The sequence below is a fragment of the Callorhinus ursinus genome, unplaced genomic scaffold (assembly GCF_003265705.2).
Source record: "Callorhinus ursinus isolate GAN/ISIS: 27379988/994484 unplaced genomic scaffold, GSC_fseal_2.0 scaffold11, whole genome shotgun sequence".
Lineage (NCBI taxonomy): Eukaryota > Metazoa > Chordata > Mammalia > Carnivora > Otariidae > Callorhinus > Callorhinus ursinus.
In genome coordinates this window covers 50251966-50265934 of record NW_027397073.1, presented here as the reverse complement: position 1 = coordinate 50265934, position 13969 = coordinate 50251966, and the positions used below count along the sequence as shown (strand labels likewise).

The window sequence follows — 13969 nt, the reverse complement described above, 5'->3', positions numbered from 1 at the left end:
TCTACTTTCTTGACAAGTCATTAGCCCCCAACCAAATAAATTATTTTTCTTCATTCTTCCATTTACTACACCAGCAGCTCAATGGGGTAGGCAGTTAAAGATGGAGAAGTAAAAACTTATTAAATAAAATTCAATATAAATATGAATTGTACTGTATTTTTTTTTTTTTTGTAATTTACTACAAATGAGATCTCTAGATCATAAGCTCCTCCCTAAATGATTCTGGGCCTTAAATACTGAGCCAAGTTCTGAAGATAGTTTTTGAATCCTTGCTGATTTTTGCTCATTCTTTAATATTACTGTGACATAGTTATTGATTTATTAATTGAATGCATTAATTTTTAAGATGAAATTCTGGCAATTTAAATTAAATGGTATTTGACTTATTATAAATCACTTTCAATATATTTTTTTAAGCCCAGAAATCGTCAAGGGCTCCAAAAGAAACACAACTGAATTCCCTATTCATGGGAATTTCATATGAAGGTTTTGCTTTAAAGTTCGTTAATATCAATTAATAAAACAAAGAATCCACAAATGACTGTTCACATTTTGTCCTTTCAAAATACATTTTTAAAGGTATTCAATTAACTCTTTGCTTGTTCATGTTCTTTTTCCTTCCACCCAAAGCACATTAATCAAAAATAGTTTGTAGATCTCTGAACATTTTAAAACCTCCAAAATTAATTATTTAAGTCATTTTTATGCAGAATTTCATCAAGACCAATTTAGTCTGAAGAGTTACTTGTAAAAGAACATGTTAGATTGTTATTTTAGAAGCATAACTAATATCCAGGTACTAACTCCCACCAATGGATAGTAACTTTCTGAATATTGAGCAATGTATATATACACTAGGGGATGGAAATTTATCTAAATGGTGTATCCGAGAAGTGTTCCAACATCCATGCCTATTTATGAACTTAGTAACTTCTTAGGCATCTCCATCTGAGTAGCTACTTTAAATTTTTAGTTGAATTCAGTTAACACATCAAGCATATATTAAAGTACAGTTTATGAAAATACATGGATGCTTATATATTCCAGACATGAAAGATCTTATGATTGCTAAAGAAAATATAATTCTTTAAGAGATTTTAGTTATTTCCTAAATGTCTTTTTTTCTCCAAACATTAGACGAAGTTGCATTGTTTACAAAAATTTATTCATACAAATTTTACACACTTTATATAACAGTTATCAAAGTCCTAGTTATAGATATCATGTGTGTAATAATACTTGGTTAAGATGTTTTTATAATCAGTTGCACACAAAATAAGAGCTCCAAGACTAACATCTACCTAAATTATCACTATATCATAAATCTGCTCCAGCTTAGTAAGGCTCTTGGCATTTCTAAAAAGTATACAAAAGATTAAACTGGGTGATCACTGTAAATGCTTGCAACTAGCCACGGGAACACTAAATTAGACTTCATAAATAAAAGGTTAACTAGAGCCCTATTTCACCACTAACAGCTGACACAAATACAGAAAACTCTGCCCATTATCCAAGAAACAAATAATTAAGACTAAAACGCAAGCTGATGTGTTGCAGCATTGTAGGGCCACTAAATAGCCATCTGTGATTCGTGGCGATTTAAAAGGCGAAGAAAGGCACTAAAGCTGCAAACTGCATCCCGTGTCACATTGCCTGAGGAGACTGCAGAATTAAAGAAAGATTGATCCCATACACAGGACTCAGGCATAGATCGAATGCCTCTGTGCTTTCTCTGTTTGCAATGTGATCTCCTGGCAGCATCCATCCCGCCTGGGAATGCAAATCCAATTCTGTTTTCTTTGATTTATGACTTCATACTGAATCAAATCCGTAAAGGAAAAGGAAAGGTCCTTTAAACTTTACAAGCTAGTGTTTAATCTTTTCTTGTTCTCTTTCTCTCTTTTTTTTTTTTTTCCACAAAAGAATCTGTGCCTGAATTTTGGGAGTTTGGCTGGTTTGCCTGTTGTAGCTTGATCTGGTTGCTGGGTGAAGGTTCTTTTGTTTATAGAGATTACTCACATGTTCAAGGAATTGATAGGAAACAGACAGACATGATTTCTGTAGCCAAGAAAGGATACAAGGGGGAGGTTCTCAAGGTCTGTTGGAGCTTGTTTAACTCACTTTTGACCACAAATATAATATAGTACTCATACATATGAAGATGAGGTTTAAATGATTTATCAGTTAGAAAAACTGAGCAACATGTGAACACTACACATTCTAATATGACAAAGGTTGGTTTTATGAAATAAATTTTACTAAGCAATAAGCCATAATGTAGAAAAATACATTTTACCTACAAACTCAATAAACAAGAAACAAAAGGTTCATATTTAGTGCATAATTACTTAGTGGTAACTATACAGGGGTTCCTAAACTTTACAATAAGTGCTTGCATCAGACAACAAAAAAAGTAAGAAGCATTCACAAGTTTAAGAGAAATGAATGAAAAATGGTAAACGGTACTTCAACAGTGCAAGAGGGTGGGAAAGAGTCTTCAGAAAATCACAAAAGTGTGGCTCCTACAGAGCCGGGTCCAAAGGGGAGCATCCTGGTCATTTCACAAGATGAGAAGCATTGACAGCACTGGAGAAAAACACATTGTACTTTGCATCCATTTCCAATATCCAGCGCCCAAAGTCAGTCAGGCAGGGGACCTATGGTGGGACTCAGCTTACCCTCAGAGTCCCAGACCTGGGGCAGCTCCAAACCAGTCCCTCTCCAGGGTCCTCCTCTGACTGCTTTATGCTCTGCCTCTTCCAATATACCTACATTTCCTTCACTCTGTTCCAATTGCCCTAACCTTGGGATATTGAGTTTCCTGGAAGTACAAAAAAGGGAGATTTTTCTACCAAGTCTCCCTTCTCTGTACAACCCAACAACACTTCCCCCAGGGAGTGGTGTGAATTCTGGGGAGAAGCAAAATTTGGATTGAGCTGTTGTTTTTATCAGGAGAATTTCCTCTGGGCTGAGAGTCTGAAGAGAGACAAGTACACATAAAAGTAGAATCAAAGAAAGCAGAAGTACTGGAATTGCCACCCAGCGAGGGGGACAAAAGGGGACAGTCCTAGTTGAGTTCAGCTGGGACTGTAGCAGCCTGCCCCAGAGACTCGCTAGGAAAGAATGCCCTTCAGCAATTCTCCCAAATGATTACCTCCAAATCTCCCTGGAGCAGGGCATTGTTATGTACAGTAGCAAATGGTCAGTATTAATATCTTCAGGCCTGTCGTGGATAAAAATACTATCCTTTTAATTCCATTTTACAAAAATAGGAGTAATATTCAAAACAATGATTGTCTATTTTTCTATTTATTTTATATAAAAACATAAACAGCTCAGGCGAATTTTCAATCCTTGTGCACACTCTGTATGAACTGCTGTCTATTATACCTATATATATTCTTAATATATATATTTGTAATATATATATATCAATAATTGGTCCACAAAGTATATCTGTGCATTCTCTAGTGCTTTGTAAAAAGAAAAAACAATATTATTATCAAAATATTCATTTAATGGCTTTACTTCATACATAAATACATGTTTGGATAGAACACATGAGCGATGACTGTTCAGTCAGTTGGGAAAGTGACTTGTCATTGTGTCAGGATTGTATACACAAGGTAGCTGGTAACTCATCGCTACAAATACGCTATTCGGCGTCCTTTGTTTTTAACCCTTTGTTTATACCTTTTCCCTAGGACGGCGGCCAAGTATTTCTTGACAGCCATTTGTTTCCGGTAGCGACTGTAGCTGTCGGTGAAGATTCCGTCTGAGTGGCGCTTGGAGAGAGGCTCCGAGTCGTCCTCCGCGCCGCCGCCTAGGTTCCCACTGCAAGGAAAGGGGTCGGGAAGAGGTGGCGGGGCGGGAGACACAGATTCAATAGCTGCGGGGAGCAGGTGGGCCCCACCCCACGCGGGAGCCTTCAAGGGAAGGCACGGCTCTCATTGCCCACCGCGCCGCCTTCCTCGGCCAATAAGCAGCTGGAGGGGAGGACTGTGATGGAAACCCCTCATTCCTCCCTCCCCACCGAGGCTTTCCTGGCACTAAATCCTTACGGAAAGGACCCGAAATAAGGTCCGGGCCAGGGGCACGCGCGAGTCACGCCCAACCTGCCTCCAAATGCTGCCCTTTGAGATTTGACCATCGCGCTTTTGCGCTAACTTGACTGTTCCTCTCACCCTTCCCAACACCACCGCCCCCCCTTCCCCGGTACAGAAAAAAATAACCAAAGAGCCCCAAGTGCCACGTTGGCTGCTTCCTGAGAGTTTTACATCGACTCTGCAATTCCTAGTCAGACATGAGCACTCCTCTCCTTCCGCACGCTAAGTTGAAAAACGTGATGATAATAATATAAGTCGACAGGCTGTAGGCAATATTTTTCATCACATGAATTATTCATTGCGAAAAATGTAATCTGTTTCCCCATGGGCTTTATTAAAATGTTGCCTTCTGCTGAGAGATGCTCCACGCAAGCCCTGTGCTCTGGGTTTGTCTGGCACGCGCAAGAACTGTTTGTTTCCCTAACTGCCCAAATTTGAGGATTTGTTGGGTTTCGATTTGAATTTACAGTAAAAGAATGTTTAAAAAAAATAAACAATCATGCTTAGAAGAAATTATAGCAAATCGTCCCGCGAAGCTCGAAGGTTTTCAATGACTGGGAGGTGAGAGGGGAGGGAAGGAGGCTATTTGGTTTTTCTTTGTTTTTTTAATTCAAAATGATCAAACTCCCCGGTTTCTTTGCCCTCTCCTTGCCTCTTGCCTCTCAGAACTGTCTCGCCAAACTTAAAGCGCGGCATCAAAACCTTCGCCTGTGACCGCCGGCTGGCCCCGAAGGCCCTGCGTCGCAGACGCACCCTCGGGCCCACGCGCACGCACGAACGCAGAAGCGGCACCGCCCACCCCGCGCGCGCTCGCACGGACACCCACCCCGGAGCGCGCGCGCCGAGCTGCGCCGCTTAACTCTTTCGCAAACTCTTACCCTAGGCCCTTGGCCACGAGTGTCTGCAGGTATTTCCTGGCGGACAGCTGGTCCAGTACTTTGCGGTAGGCCTTGTTAAGGATCCCTTGGGTGACATCTCTAACGGGGAGGCAAAGTGAGTGCCCAAGGTCACTGACTCTGTCCCCAAGAAGTCGCCCCAGGCCCCCAGCTGGGCACTCACGCGCCTCGGCGCTCCGGGAGGCTAAGGGGAAACCCCTCCGGAGGCACAGAACTAGCGAATTACTCTTTCGAGATGTTCCCGCGACTGACTGCTAGGAACGGGAGTTCCTGCTGCCCTCCAGGGATGGCAGGCATGGAGTCTGGTTGGGGCGCGCACTCCCGACCATTCCTTGGGCCACAGACCTTTTGGTCCTACGCGACCCTTATGGCCACACAGACCGGCCCGCTACTAACTTTCTGTCGCTCTCATGGGTACCAGCCAGAGAGAAGAGAGGCTTGAGGGGTTTTATGAAAAATAACCTATTCGGTGGGCCACCACCCTGCCCCTCCCTCCACCTCAGTCCCGGGCCGTAGCGGAGGCCGCGCGGGTGGTACCTCTTCTCTGCTGGGTAGTAGAGCGCGTAGGCGTCGCGCAGCGCGGAGGCGGGGCTCCCCACGCCGGGAGGGTCAGAGTCGTAGAAGTACTGCAGCGGGTTTCCGTCCTCGTAGTACGCCTCGTCCTCCGGCCTGCGGGGGTAGCCGGGGAGGCAGAAGGAGTGGTCAGTACAAGTCCCTCCCCGGCTCTGCAAGGACCCAGAGAAGCGGGCTCGCGACTGATTTCCTTCTTTCTGAAGGTCCCCCCAACGGAGAATTGCCACTTCTTCCGGGACGGAGGAGGGGGTAGAGGGAAGGCGAAAGAAAGTACACCCAAGAGAAATTCCCCATCCCTCCAAGTGGCTCTCCGACCTGTCCTCTCGCGGATAAAGGGTCGCCCTTGCAGGGCCCTGGGAAGCCGAGACGTCTGTGCCGACCCGGTACACCTGGCCATCGAAAAGTATCTACCTCCCTACGGGCCTGGCGCCTGAGCCACCTCAAACAAGCAGCCACGGGCGGGGACGGGAAAGGTCCTGAGAGACAAGACGCTGGCCAAGGCGAAGACCTGATAGGGAGGCCCAGAGAGAAACAGAGGGAGGGTAGATGGGTGGGGTGTGCGGCGGCCGACTCCGCCAGCCACCCCCACCAGCCTCTGAGCCCAGGGGAGCCCTTCCCCGCGCAGATGTAGGTCACGGAGAACCTCCGACTTCTATTTTGGGCGGGAGAGGATCTGGCAGGAACATGAATAATAGATGCCCCTAAACTTAGCCTGTTTGGCCGTGGCTCATTCTGTGGCATGTCCGCGCACTCTGGTGCTCCTCGCCTGAGGAAAGTGCCAGGCACTCGGGACTTTGAAAATTGCTAGGAGTGAAATAGGACTTCTAAGTCCGCTAAATAAATAGTTCGCGCTAATCTGTTAGGGATGTTGGGGCGGCGGAAAGGGAAAGGGTCAACAAGGGACGGAGAGCCAACAGGAGCGCCGCGGTCTCGAAGTCGCCCTTGCCTAGCGCCTCTATCCTTGCTATAAGGACGGGTTGTGATGGGCTAAAACGCAAAACCCCCTCGCTTTGGGCCGCTGGAGAGACTCGGAACGCCGCCAGGGCAAGTAGCGCTCTCTAGTAGGGTTTAGAGTCGTACTTCGTTATTCTGCTCGCCTTTCCTTCATCCGTGGAGAGGTAAGGACAAGGCAGGCACATGCCTCCGTCCGCCCCACACCCAGCCCTTCCTCGGCGACGCGCCTCCTCTATAACCCAGCTTCCCAGAGTCCCCGGGTCTTTCTGGACACTTTCATCCCTGCCCGGTGCCCAGATGCTGGAATCCTAATATTGAAGTCAGAACCCATCTCTCCGGCCAAATCAATGATCAGCGGCCCTTAAAGGCGACCTTTCTTGGGCGCGGCTCCGAGAAGCAGCTTTGCCGGCAGAAGGCGCGCTCCTAGCTGCAGGGCCGGGAGCCCGGCGGAGCGCGGAAGCTGCGTTGCAAAGGGAGCTTCCACTCTCAGGCTGACCGCCCCGGGACTTTGGGGCTGCGTAAGGAACCTGGCAGTGCCAACCGATTAGAAACCAGGGGTTAAGAAAAAAGCCAGGATTACTCCAGCTTCAGGCGGGCAGGGTCGTCCTGGTCCTGCCTGCCTGCCTGCTTTCTCTTCCTCCTGCCTTGCATCCGTTTCATCCGTTCCTCCCCCTTCCTTTCAAGACCTCCAAACAAGCTCCCCCTTCCTTTCAGACTCATTCTTGTTCTTCCTTCTCTCAAATCGCTTTTCCTCAACCATACCCGGCCAACACTCCCCTTCCCCAAGACAGTCTGAGATTCAAATTGCAGTTGGAAAATGTGTCACTTGAGAGAAAGCTCTTCTAGGGGAAAGAATTCGAATGAAGTGAAAGGGAGATCAGAGGAGAGAGAGGGAGACCCCGCCCCGATAGTCCAGAACAAGCTGTAACAAAGCAAAGTCCACGGGAGCTTCACGCTCAACCCTCCAACCTCGCTGCGGCACCAGATTAGAAGTTCTCCTAACTCAAGCTAAGAATAGGGAAAAGAAGTCAAGCTCGGGGCCCGGCCCTGCCCCCTACCGCGGGCGGGGCTGGGGGAGGGGAGGTTTATCTAGCCCGCTGAAGCTCCCTTGCTTTACCCCGACCCCTTTGCTGCGGCGGGCTGAGCTGGGGGAGGGGCGCTGAGCTGCAGTGGAGCCTGCCCCGGACCTTGTGCTGAGCCGGGTCCCGGGTCAGGGACCCGAGGCCGGACCCAGGCTGACAGCGGCGTACTGGGAGCCGGTGGGGAGATGGTCATAGCCGGGACCGCGCAACTGCAGGAGGACGACCAGGAGGAAGTGTTAGGGGAAACCAAGCCTCAGCTCAGCCAGGGCGGCCAGCACCTACCTGATTCCAGGAAACCGGAGTCCTGCGGCGGCAGGTGAGCAGTAGACGCTGCTGTGCATTATTATCCCGTAGACCAGGAGGGCCAGCCTCGCTCCGCTACACATGGTCATTCTGCGCAGAAGGGAAAAGAGGGCACACAGCTGTCAGAACGCCCCTGGCCTTTCACCCGCCAACCCAAGGAAACTCCCCGAGCTGGGGGAGGGACAGAGCAAAGCTCCGGCTCCCAGTGTTGAATACCGCTTAATGACAGCCTGTGCGCACCCTGCCACTTCCTTCTCGCTATAGTTAGAAAAAAATATGTATGTATATACCTAGTGCCCGATAACTCGCCAAACCTGGTGCGAAGGAACGCTAACTCGTACCCTGATGCTGAGGGGTGAAAGAATCAACAAAGGAGTCGTTTGGTTTGATGAGATATTTTTCCCCTTACCATTCAACTCTTACCGCTGCTAGGAGAGGTTTGTTGCCAAGTAGGACGGCGGGCAAAGGGCTCCTCCAAGTTTCTGCGCTGGAGTCACAACCCAAGAGGCATCACCGTCTGGCGTTAGTGTCTGAGAAGCCGCAGGAATGAGCAGGAGCAGCAGGAGGAGCTGGAGGACTTGTTTGCTGAGGCCAGTATTCTGTTCAAAAGTTTGCAGACGCACAGAACTAGGAGGAAGCGTGACACCGAGAGAAGGGGGCGAGGAGAGAGATGGAGAAGGAAGAAAGAGGAGGCGAGGAGCTCAAGTGGGGGTGGGAGACAAAGTGGCCTAAGTCCACCAGGAGAAAGGAGTAAGTGATTAAGGAAAAGAGGGAAAGTCAAAGAAGTAGAAGAAGGAAGAGGGAGGGCCGGGGCGCAGCCGGGGTCTGCTGGACCCTCCTGCTCAGGCGGTTGTGCAAGTCGGCAGCGCCTTCTCTGCTCTGAGGTCCCTCTGGCTGCGTCTGAAGCTGCGGCTTCTGCTGCTGCTGCTGCCGGTGGTTACAGAGGTGACCGGCCCTCTGCTCCTATTTATATGTGCAGTTAGCAGAAATCTATCTGAATGTGGTTTTAGAAGAGCCTTCCTTGTCAACATCAGTCTGCCTATGGCCTTTAAGTACAGAATATTTTGTTGCACTGTTGCGCTCCGATTTTTATTCATGGAATGACTTCCTTTTTTTTTTTTTCAGTCACGTAATGATCGGGTATCAGAAAAAGACGTCAGCATCCTAGTCCCTCAAGGAACATATTAACTATTCTGTGCTGTCCTCTTGGATGATAAGATCCGGAGTCATCGACTTCTCATAAACACCTTTCACTCATACAATCCAATTTTTAAAAAGTGCAATTATTTTGATGGTTTTCAATTTTACCCATTTCTCAAGATGGGTAAAGAATTCATAGAATTTCAAGGATGGTAAAAGTCATGTTTTTAATTATGTCCCTACGATTTCTCTTTACTTTTCATCAAGCCCCAGCAATCAGAGCTCTGGTCTCTGGAATTAAGCACCATCAAGCTCTCCTATTAATAAATTTAATTTAGATCTCCTAATTTCTTGCGTATGTTCTTTTAGATAGACAATTAAATGTGGAAGTCGTTTTGTTTTTAAAGGGAAGTCTTGGAGGATTTTCAGTAAATCGCTAATGAGTCTGGCTGTCGTTGACAGTCTGGCTATGAGTAGATTGATTAGAGTTAAAGCTGCGGCCCGATCGCGGCCTGTGGAGCTGTCCAAGCTCTGAGTGCTGAATTCTGGTCGCAGATGCTACAAACATTGAAAATTGCCGTTGGTTTAAATTTTCACCAGAGCCTCTAAATCTGAAGAATTGGCACTGATACTATTAATGTGGCAATTCATTGTCCAAGTCTCCCCGCTGTTCAGATACATTCCCCCTTTGCAGTGTCCATGAATACCCTTAATGCTGAGAAGAGCCAGACCCTGCCTACATTTGAGTAAAGAGCATTCTGTTTCCTGTTCTGGTTTTTAGATCTCTAGATGGCCTATTTGAACACCTTCACACTTTCTGTGGCTCTTACTGATTTCAAAGATTGAAACTGTGAAATTGTATTTTCCACAAAACTTGAAATTTTAAGAATTGGTAGTGAAAAATACATTATTTCCCTTTATTTACAACTTGAGTTCTGTTTGGGGAAATACAGACAGACTGGGAAAGAGTGAGGATTCCCAGTACAAGTTCACTTGCTGAGGGTTTCTAACGGGAATCCCTCCATTGGGAACCCTTAAAAAATTTTTTTTAGCTGAAAATGACGTGGGAAAGCAGTAAGAGAAGACTACAGCCACCCGGAGGCTTTCAAGCCCCTGGGCAATTTAAGAAGATTCCTAAATTTCTACTCCAGAAGAGAAAATCAAGTCTATTTCTTTTTATTGCTCAAAGGAAATAGAACCATCAATAACCATTAGTGTGCATTTTAATTATTTGGACCTTAAACAAAACTTAGAGGAAATGGCAATTTAGTGGGAATATTTCCTATTATAATTTGGAGCTAACATTTAAATAAGCTATGTTAGTTCTGCATGCTTTTTCCAAGACAAAATTATAATGTTTCTCATTCAGAATGCCTTTCCTACTTTCTTTTTTAAGGTCTAATATTTCTTTCAAGAAGACAAAGTTTTGCTCATTCCTGGCCATTAATGACCAGAAGCTACTCGCTGCTTCTTAGTTTATTCCTGGGGATGCTCCAGATTGCCTGCCTGCAATAAAACTATGAACCACATCTATGTGGGGATGTATCTCTTTGTCTCCAGTGCATATGTTTGCACATTTTTTGTTGAAGTATTTACATGCATGTGTTCCGTGTTCAGCTCTGCCTCTGGAGTAAATTAGCACACAAAGAGCCTGCGGTGAACACGACCAACCGGATAATCAAGCAGAGACTTCTTTCTTACTAAAGCGCCCAAAGCTATTACCGACTGTGACTTTCCTGTCTTCCGCCTTGCTTCGCGTCAAAGGTGAACCCGATTAAAAAATCCTTACTCTTCCCTCCCACGCGAATTCTGAAATGAGTTCAATCTGTAGAAATATTTGAAAATTTCCAAGACTCCCTGTACAAATTCACTACTCAACTTTAGTAAAGGGAGCCACCATGTGGGGAGAATGTTGACTTCACGGCCTATCGGAAAGAAAACCACAAACAACATTAACTTTGTGGGGTGGGTGACGGAACTACTGGCTTCGTGGCCCGCCAGAATCTTAACTGTGCCCTAGTTTGCAAAGGTTGTGCCACTTCCACTCTGTTCAGCTTAGGCACTCAGGACCTAACTCGGCGCGGAACTTGGGGCCCATCACTCCAAAACTGAGGGCCTTGAGGCCTGAACCCATTCACAAAAGTGAAAGACTAAGAAAGAAATCATTTGGAGATTCTTAGTCCCTGACCTCCAGAAAATCAAGCTTCCAACACCCAGCCGTTGCTGGGCACGATCTAAATACCTGCCCAGCCGGGACCCACAGCTGCCCGGGGGAATCAAGTCAGGGAAGGACGGTCCCACGGATCTTTCGAGCCACTGACGGTCTCTGGTTAGGCGACTTTGGCGTCCTTAGAGCAAAGAAGCTTTCCTATTCTCAAAAGTTCTGGCCCTGGGCCCTTGAGCCCGGGGGGATACCGGGAAGGCTGCGGAAGGGGAGGAACTAGAAGCTGAGGACTGGACTCCAACAAAACTGCAAGAGTCTGTGGTTGCATCCCCACCTCGCCAAATCCTCCCGCGTGAGCGTAGGCTCCTCCCGCTTTCTATTGGATGGACGCAAATACCGGGCAACCGATGTCTCAAAGACCAAAACCACCCCCAAGTCCTCCCTGAGAGTAGTAATTTGCTGTTAATGTGGAGGAACATTCTAACTCGAAATATTAACTGCCGCTGCTTTCGGGGAGCCTTTGTGTCTGGGGAGAGGCGAAGAAGAGGGGTGCTTCAAGTAAAAATGTGGAGCTGGAAAGGCCCGGAGCCACCCTGACCAGCACTGACGAGGTATCCGGAGGCCACTTAGAAAACCGCGTCTGGTACGGACTAGTTAATTGCAAATGCAGACACGATCTGGCTTAAAGCGAGGCCTGGGGCCTTTGAGGAGTGTCCGAAGGACCCTCACCCAACGTATCCTTTCTGGGAGAAGGGGAAAGAGGAGGGAGAGTGAAAGGAGAACGGGGCAGGACAGAGCAGGGCACGACAAGGGGGAGAGCCTTCCAGTTTCATCCTGATCTCACCCTGGTTCTCTCCCAAAGAGATGTTTACATCCTCCTAAGGCGACTGAGGTTAAGAGCGAGAGAAACCTTCAGATATCCTGTATATAACAGAAAACGACAGGAGAGAAAAGGGAGGGAATGAAGGGACCCAAAAGTTAGAACTTCCTTTCAATTAACAGATAACACAAAGGAATTTCAAGTACCCTTTCAGGCAACCCCACCCTGTCCCCACAACGTTCACCAGACCTAGTAGAATTCTTAGGCAGCAAAGTTTCTTTCCCGGCTGTGGAAGCGAAGACTGGCGTAGACTAGACTAGATTGGAATCACATCTAGTTAGAAAAGCTAATGCAACCACGGAAATCTTCCCAGTGGTAGATTTCTCCTATGTCCTCTGAGAGCGGGAGGGACAGAAGGCATCATTCTGGAGCTATGCCTCCACCTACCCAGCACAGGCTATTTGAAAATATTTGTTGAAAATGATCAGACCCTGAATTTCAATCTCCTAATGTATTAACTGCTTTTTGTCCTGTTTGTCCTTAAGATAAGAAAACATAACTTTTGGTCTGAAATGGTGAATCCTAGCTACAAGTCAAACTAATACTTGCCTGAATTGTTTTTTCTGGTCACTCAACACATCTGTCCTTGCTGAAGTTGCAAGCCTTGAAACCTCAATCAACACTCAAAGAATGCTTTGGCCCTTGAAAAGGTGAGTTTTGTATCCAAACAGGAAGAATATGTCTAGTATATTTACTAAGAGTTCGAATTTGCAGATGGTTTCACAACATTAGCAAATACCTGGCATAGACAGGACTCAATTCCCTAGGGTAAGGATATTTCCATCACTTTCCTTCTGGCCCAGCTACGCATCCTACATGTAGTTTTCATGAGTTCACTTTTCCTTTTATGGCTGTGTAGCCCTCCCCCATTGCCCTACACCTCTTCTATCCCCATTCCCTACTCTCACTGATTTTTTTTAACCATATGAAAGGACATGTTTGCACACAGCATCTTCATGAATTCCTACTATAAATAATAATAAATCTGATTACAAAAGTCTTATATTCTCATTCTACTCATTTCTAGCCACTACTTAGCATAAGAACCAGCCTATAGTAAGCTTTTTTCAGTGAACAAGCTTGATGCAAAACATCATTCCCTCATATCAGTGACAAAAGTAAATTACAAACTGTATTCAATTTCACTCTAAACTTTTTCTCTTCTGACTCTTCCAGAAAAATGTGATGACTAATGACTCATTTCATACCAATTACACCTGTAGGAAGCCCAAATGTTCTGCAGCAGAACATCATGACCATCACTTACTGGACTGCCTGCATCATGCCCCTCTGAACACACTATGAAGTAAGAAGCTGATGAGCTTACCAATAATGTGTCACGACTTCTCTGACCTTCAAAATTCAGTTCTTCACACACTTGAAAACAACCAAGAAGCCTTTCCAAGCCACATGAGCAAAAGCATCTCTCTCTAATTCAAGAACAGAATTGCAGGTTCCCAGGGCCAAGAAATTTTGTTGGTTGCTTTAAGATAAAGCAGACATTCAAGAAGCAAAAACTAGGATCTAATCTTTGCTTCAGGTTTGGATGATTTCAACTCTCTCACATATATGGCTCTTCTAAGACCTTATTCTCTGAATGTTTGTTTATGGGGTACCAAAAATATATACCCCAGACTTCACTGTGCAGCATCTGCCATATTCTCCTGAGATTTCCAGAACATGTCCTCTTAAAAGACAAAAACAAGAAAGTCTTTTCTCTACTTCAGTCTAAATCTTCTGATCACATAAGGCTTAATTGCAGGAAGAAAAGCTTGGAGAGGATCCAGGAAACCCAATATCCTAAACTAGTTTTTTGTGACAGCTTCTGAAAATGTTGGAAGGAAGATCTGTGTACAAAATAAAACAAGGTT

General features: G+C 46.1%; 1 protein-coding gene across 3 annotated transcripts; it reads right to left on the bottom strand.

Moving 5' to 3' along the window:
* Positions 1-1153: 1153 nt before the first annotated feature.
* Positions 1154-11850, bottom strand: ADCYAP1 (adenylate cyclase activating polypeptide 1). 3 transcript variants are annotated; one of them, XM_073897982.1, is made up of 6 exons: positions 11243-11850; positions 8338-8541; positions 7894-8004; positions 5540-5671; positions 4985-5083; positions 1154-3834 (listed from the first exon to the last, which is right to left on the bottom strand). In XM_073897982.1, the coding sequence occupies exons 3-6, from the start codon at positions 8001-8003 to the stop codon at positions 3645-3647; spliced, it is 531 nt and encodes a 176-aa protein (XP_073754083.1). In that variant the 5' UTR covers position 8004; positions 8338-8541; positions 11243-11850; the 3' UTR covers positions 1154-3644. The 3 variants fall into 3 exon arrangements, with proteins under 3 accessions (XP_073754083.1, XP_073754084.1, XP_025742689.1); XM_073897983.1 differs by lacking the exon at positions 11243-11850 and having other exon boundaries at positions 8324-8945; XM_025886904.2 differs by lacking the exon at positions 11243-11850 and having other exon boundaries at positions 8338-8945.
* Between the last annotated feature and the right edge of the window lie 2119 nt (positions 11851-13969).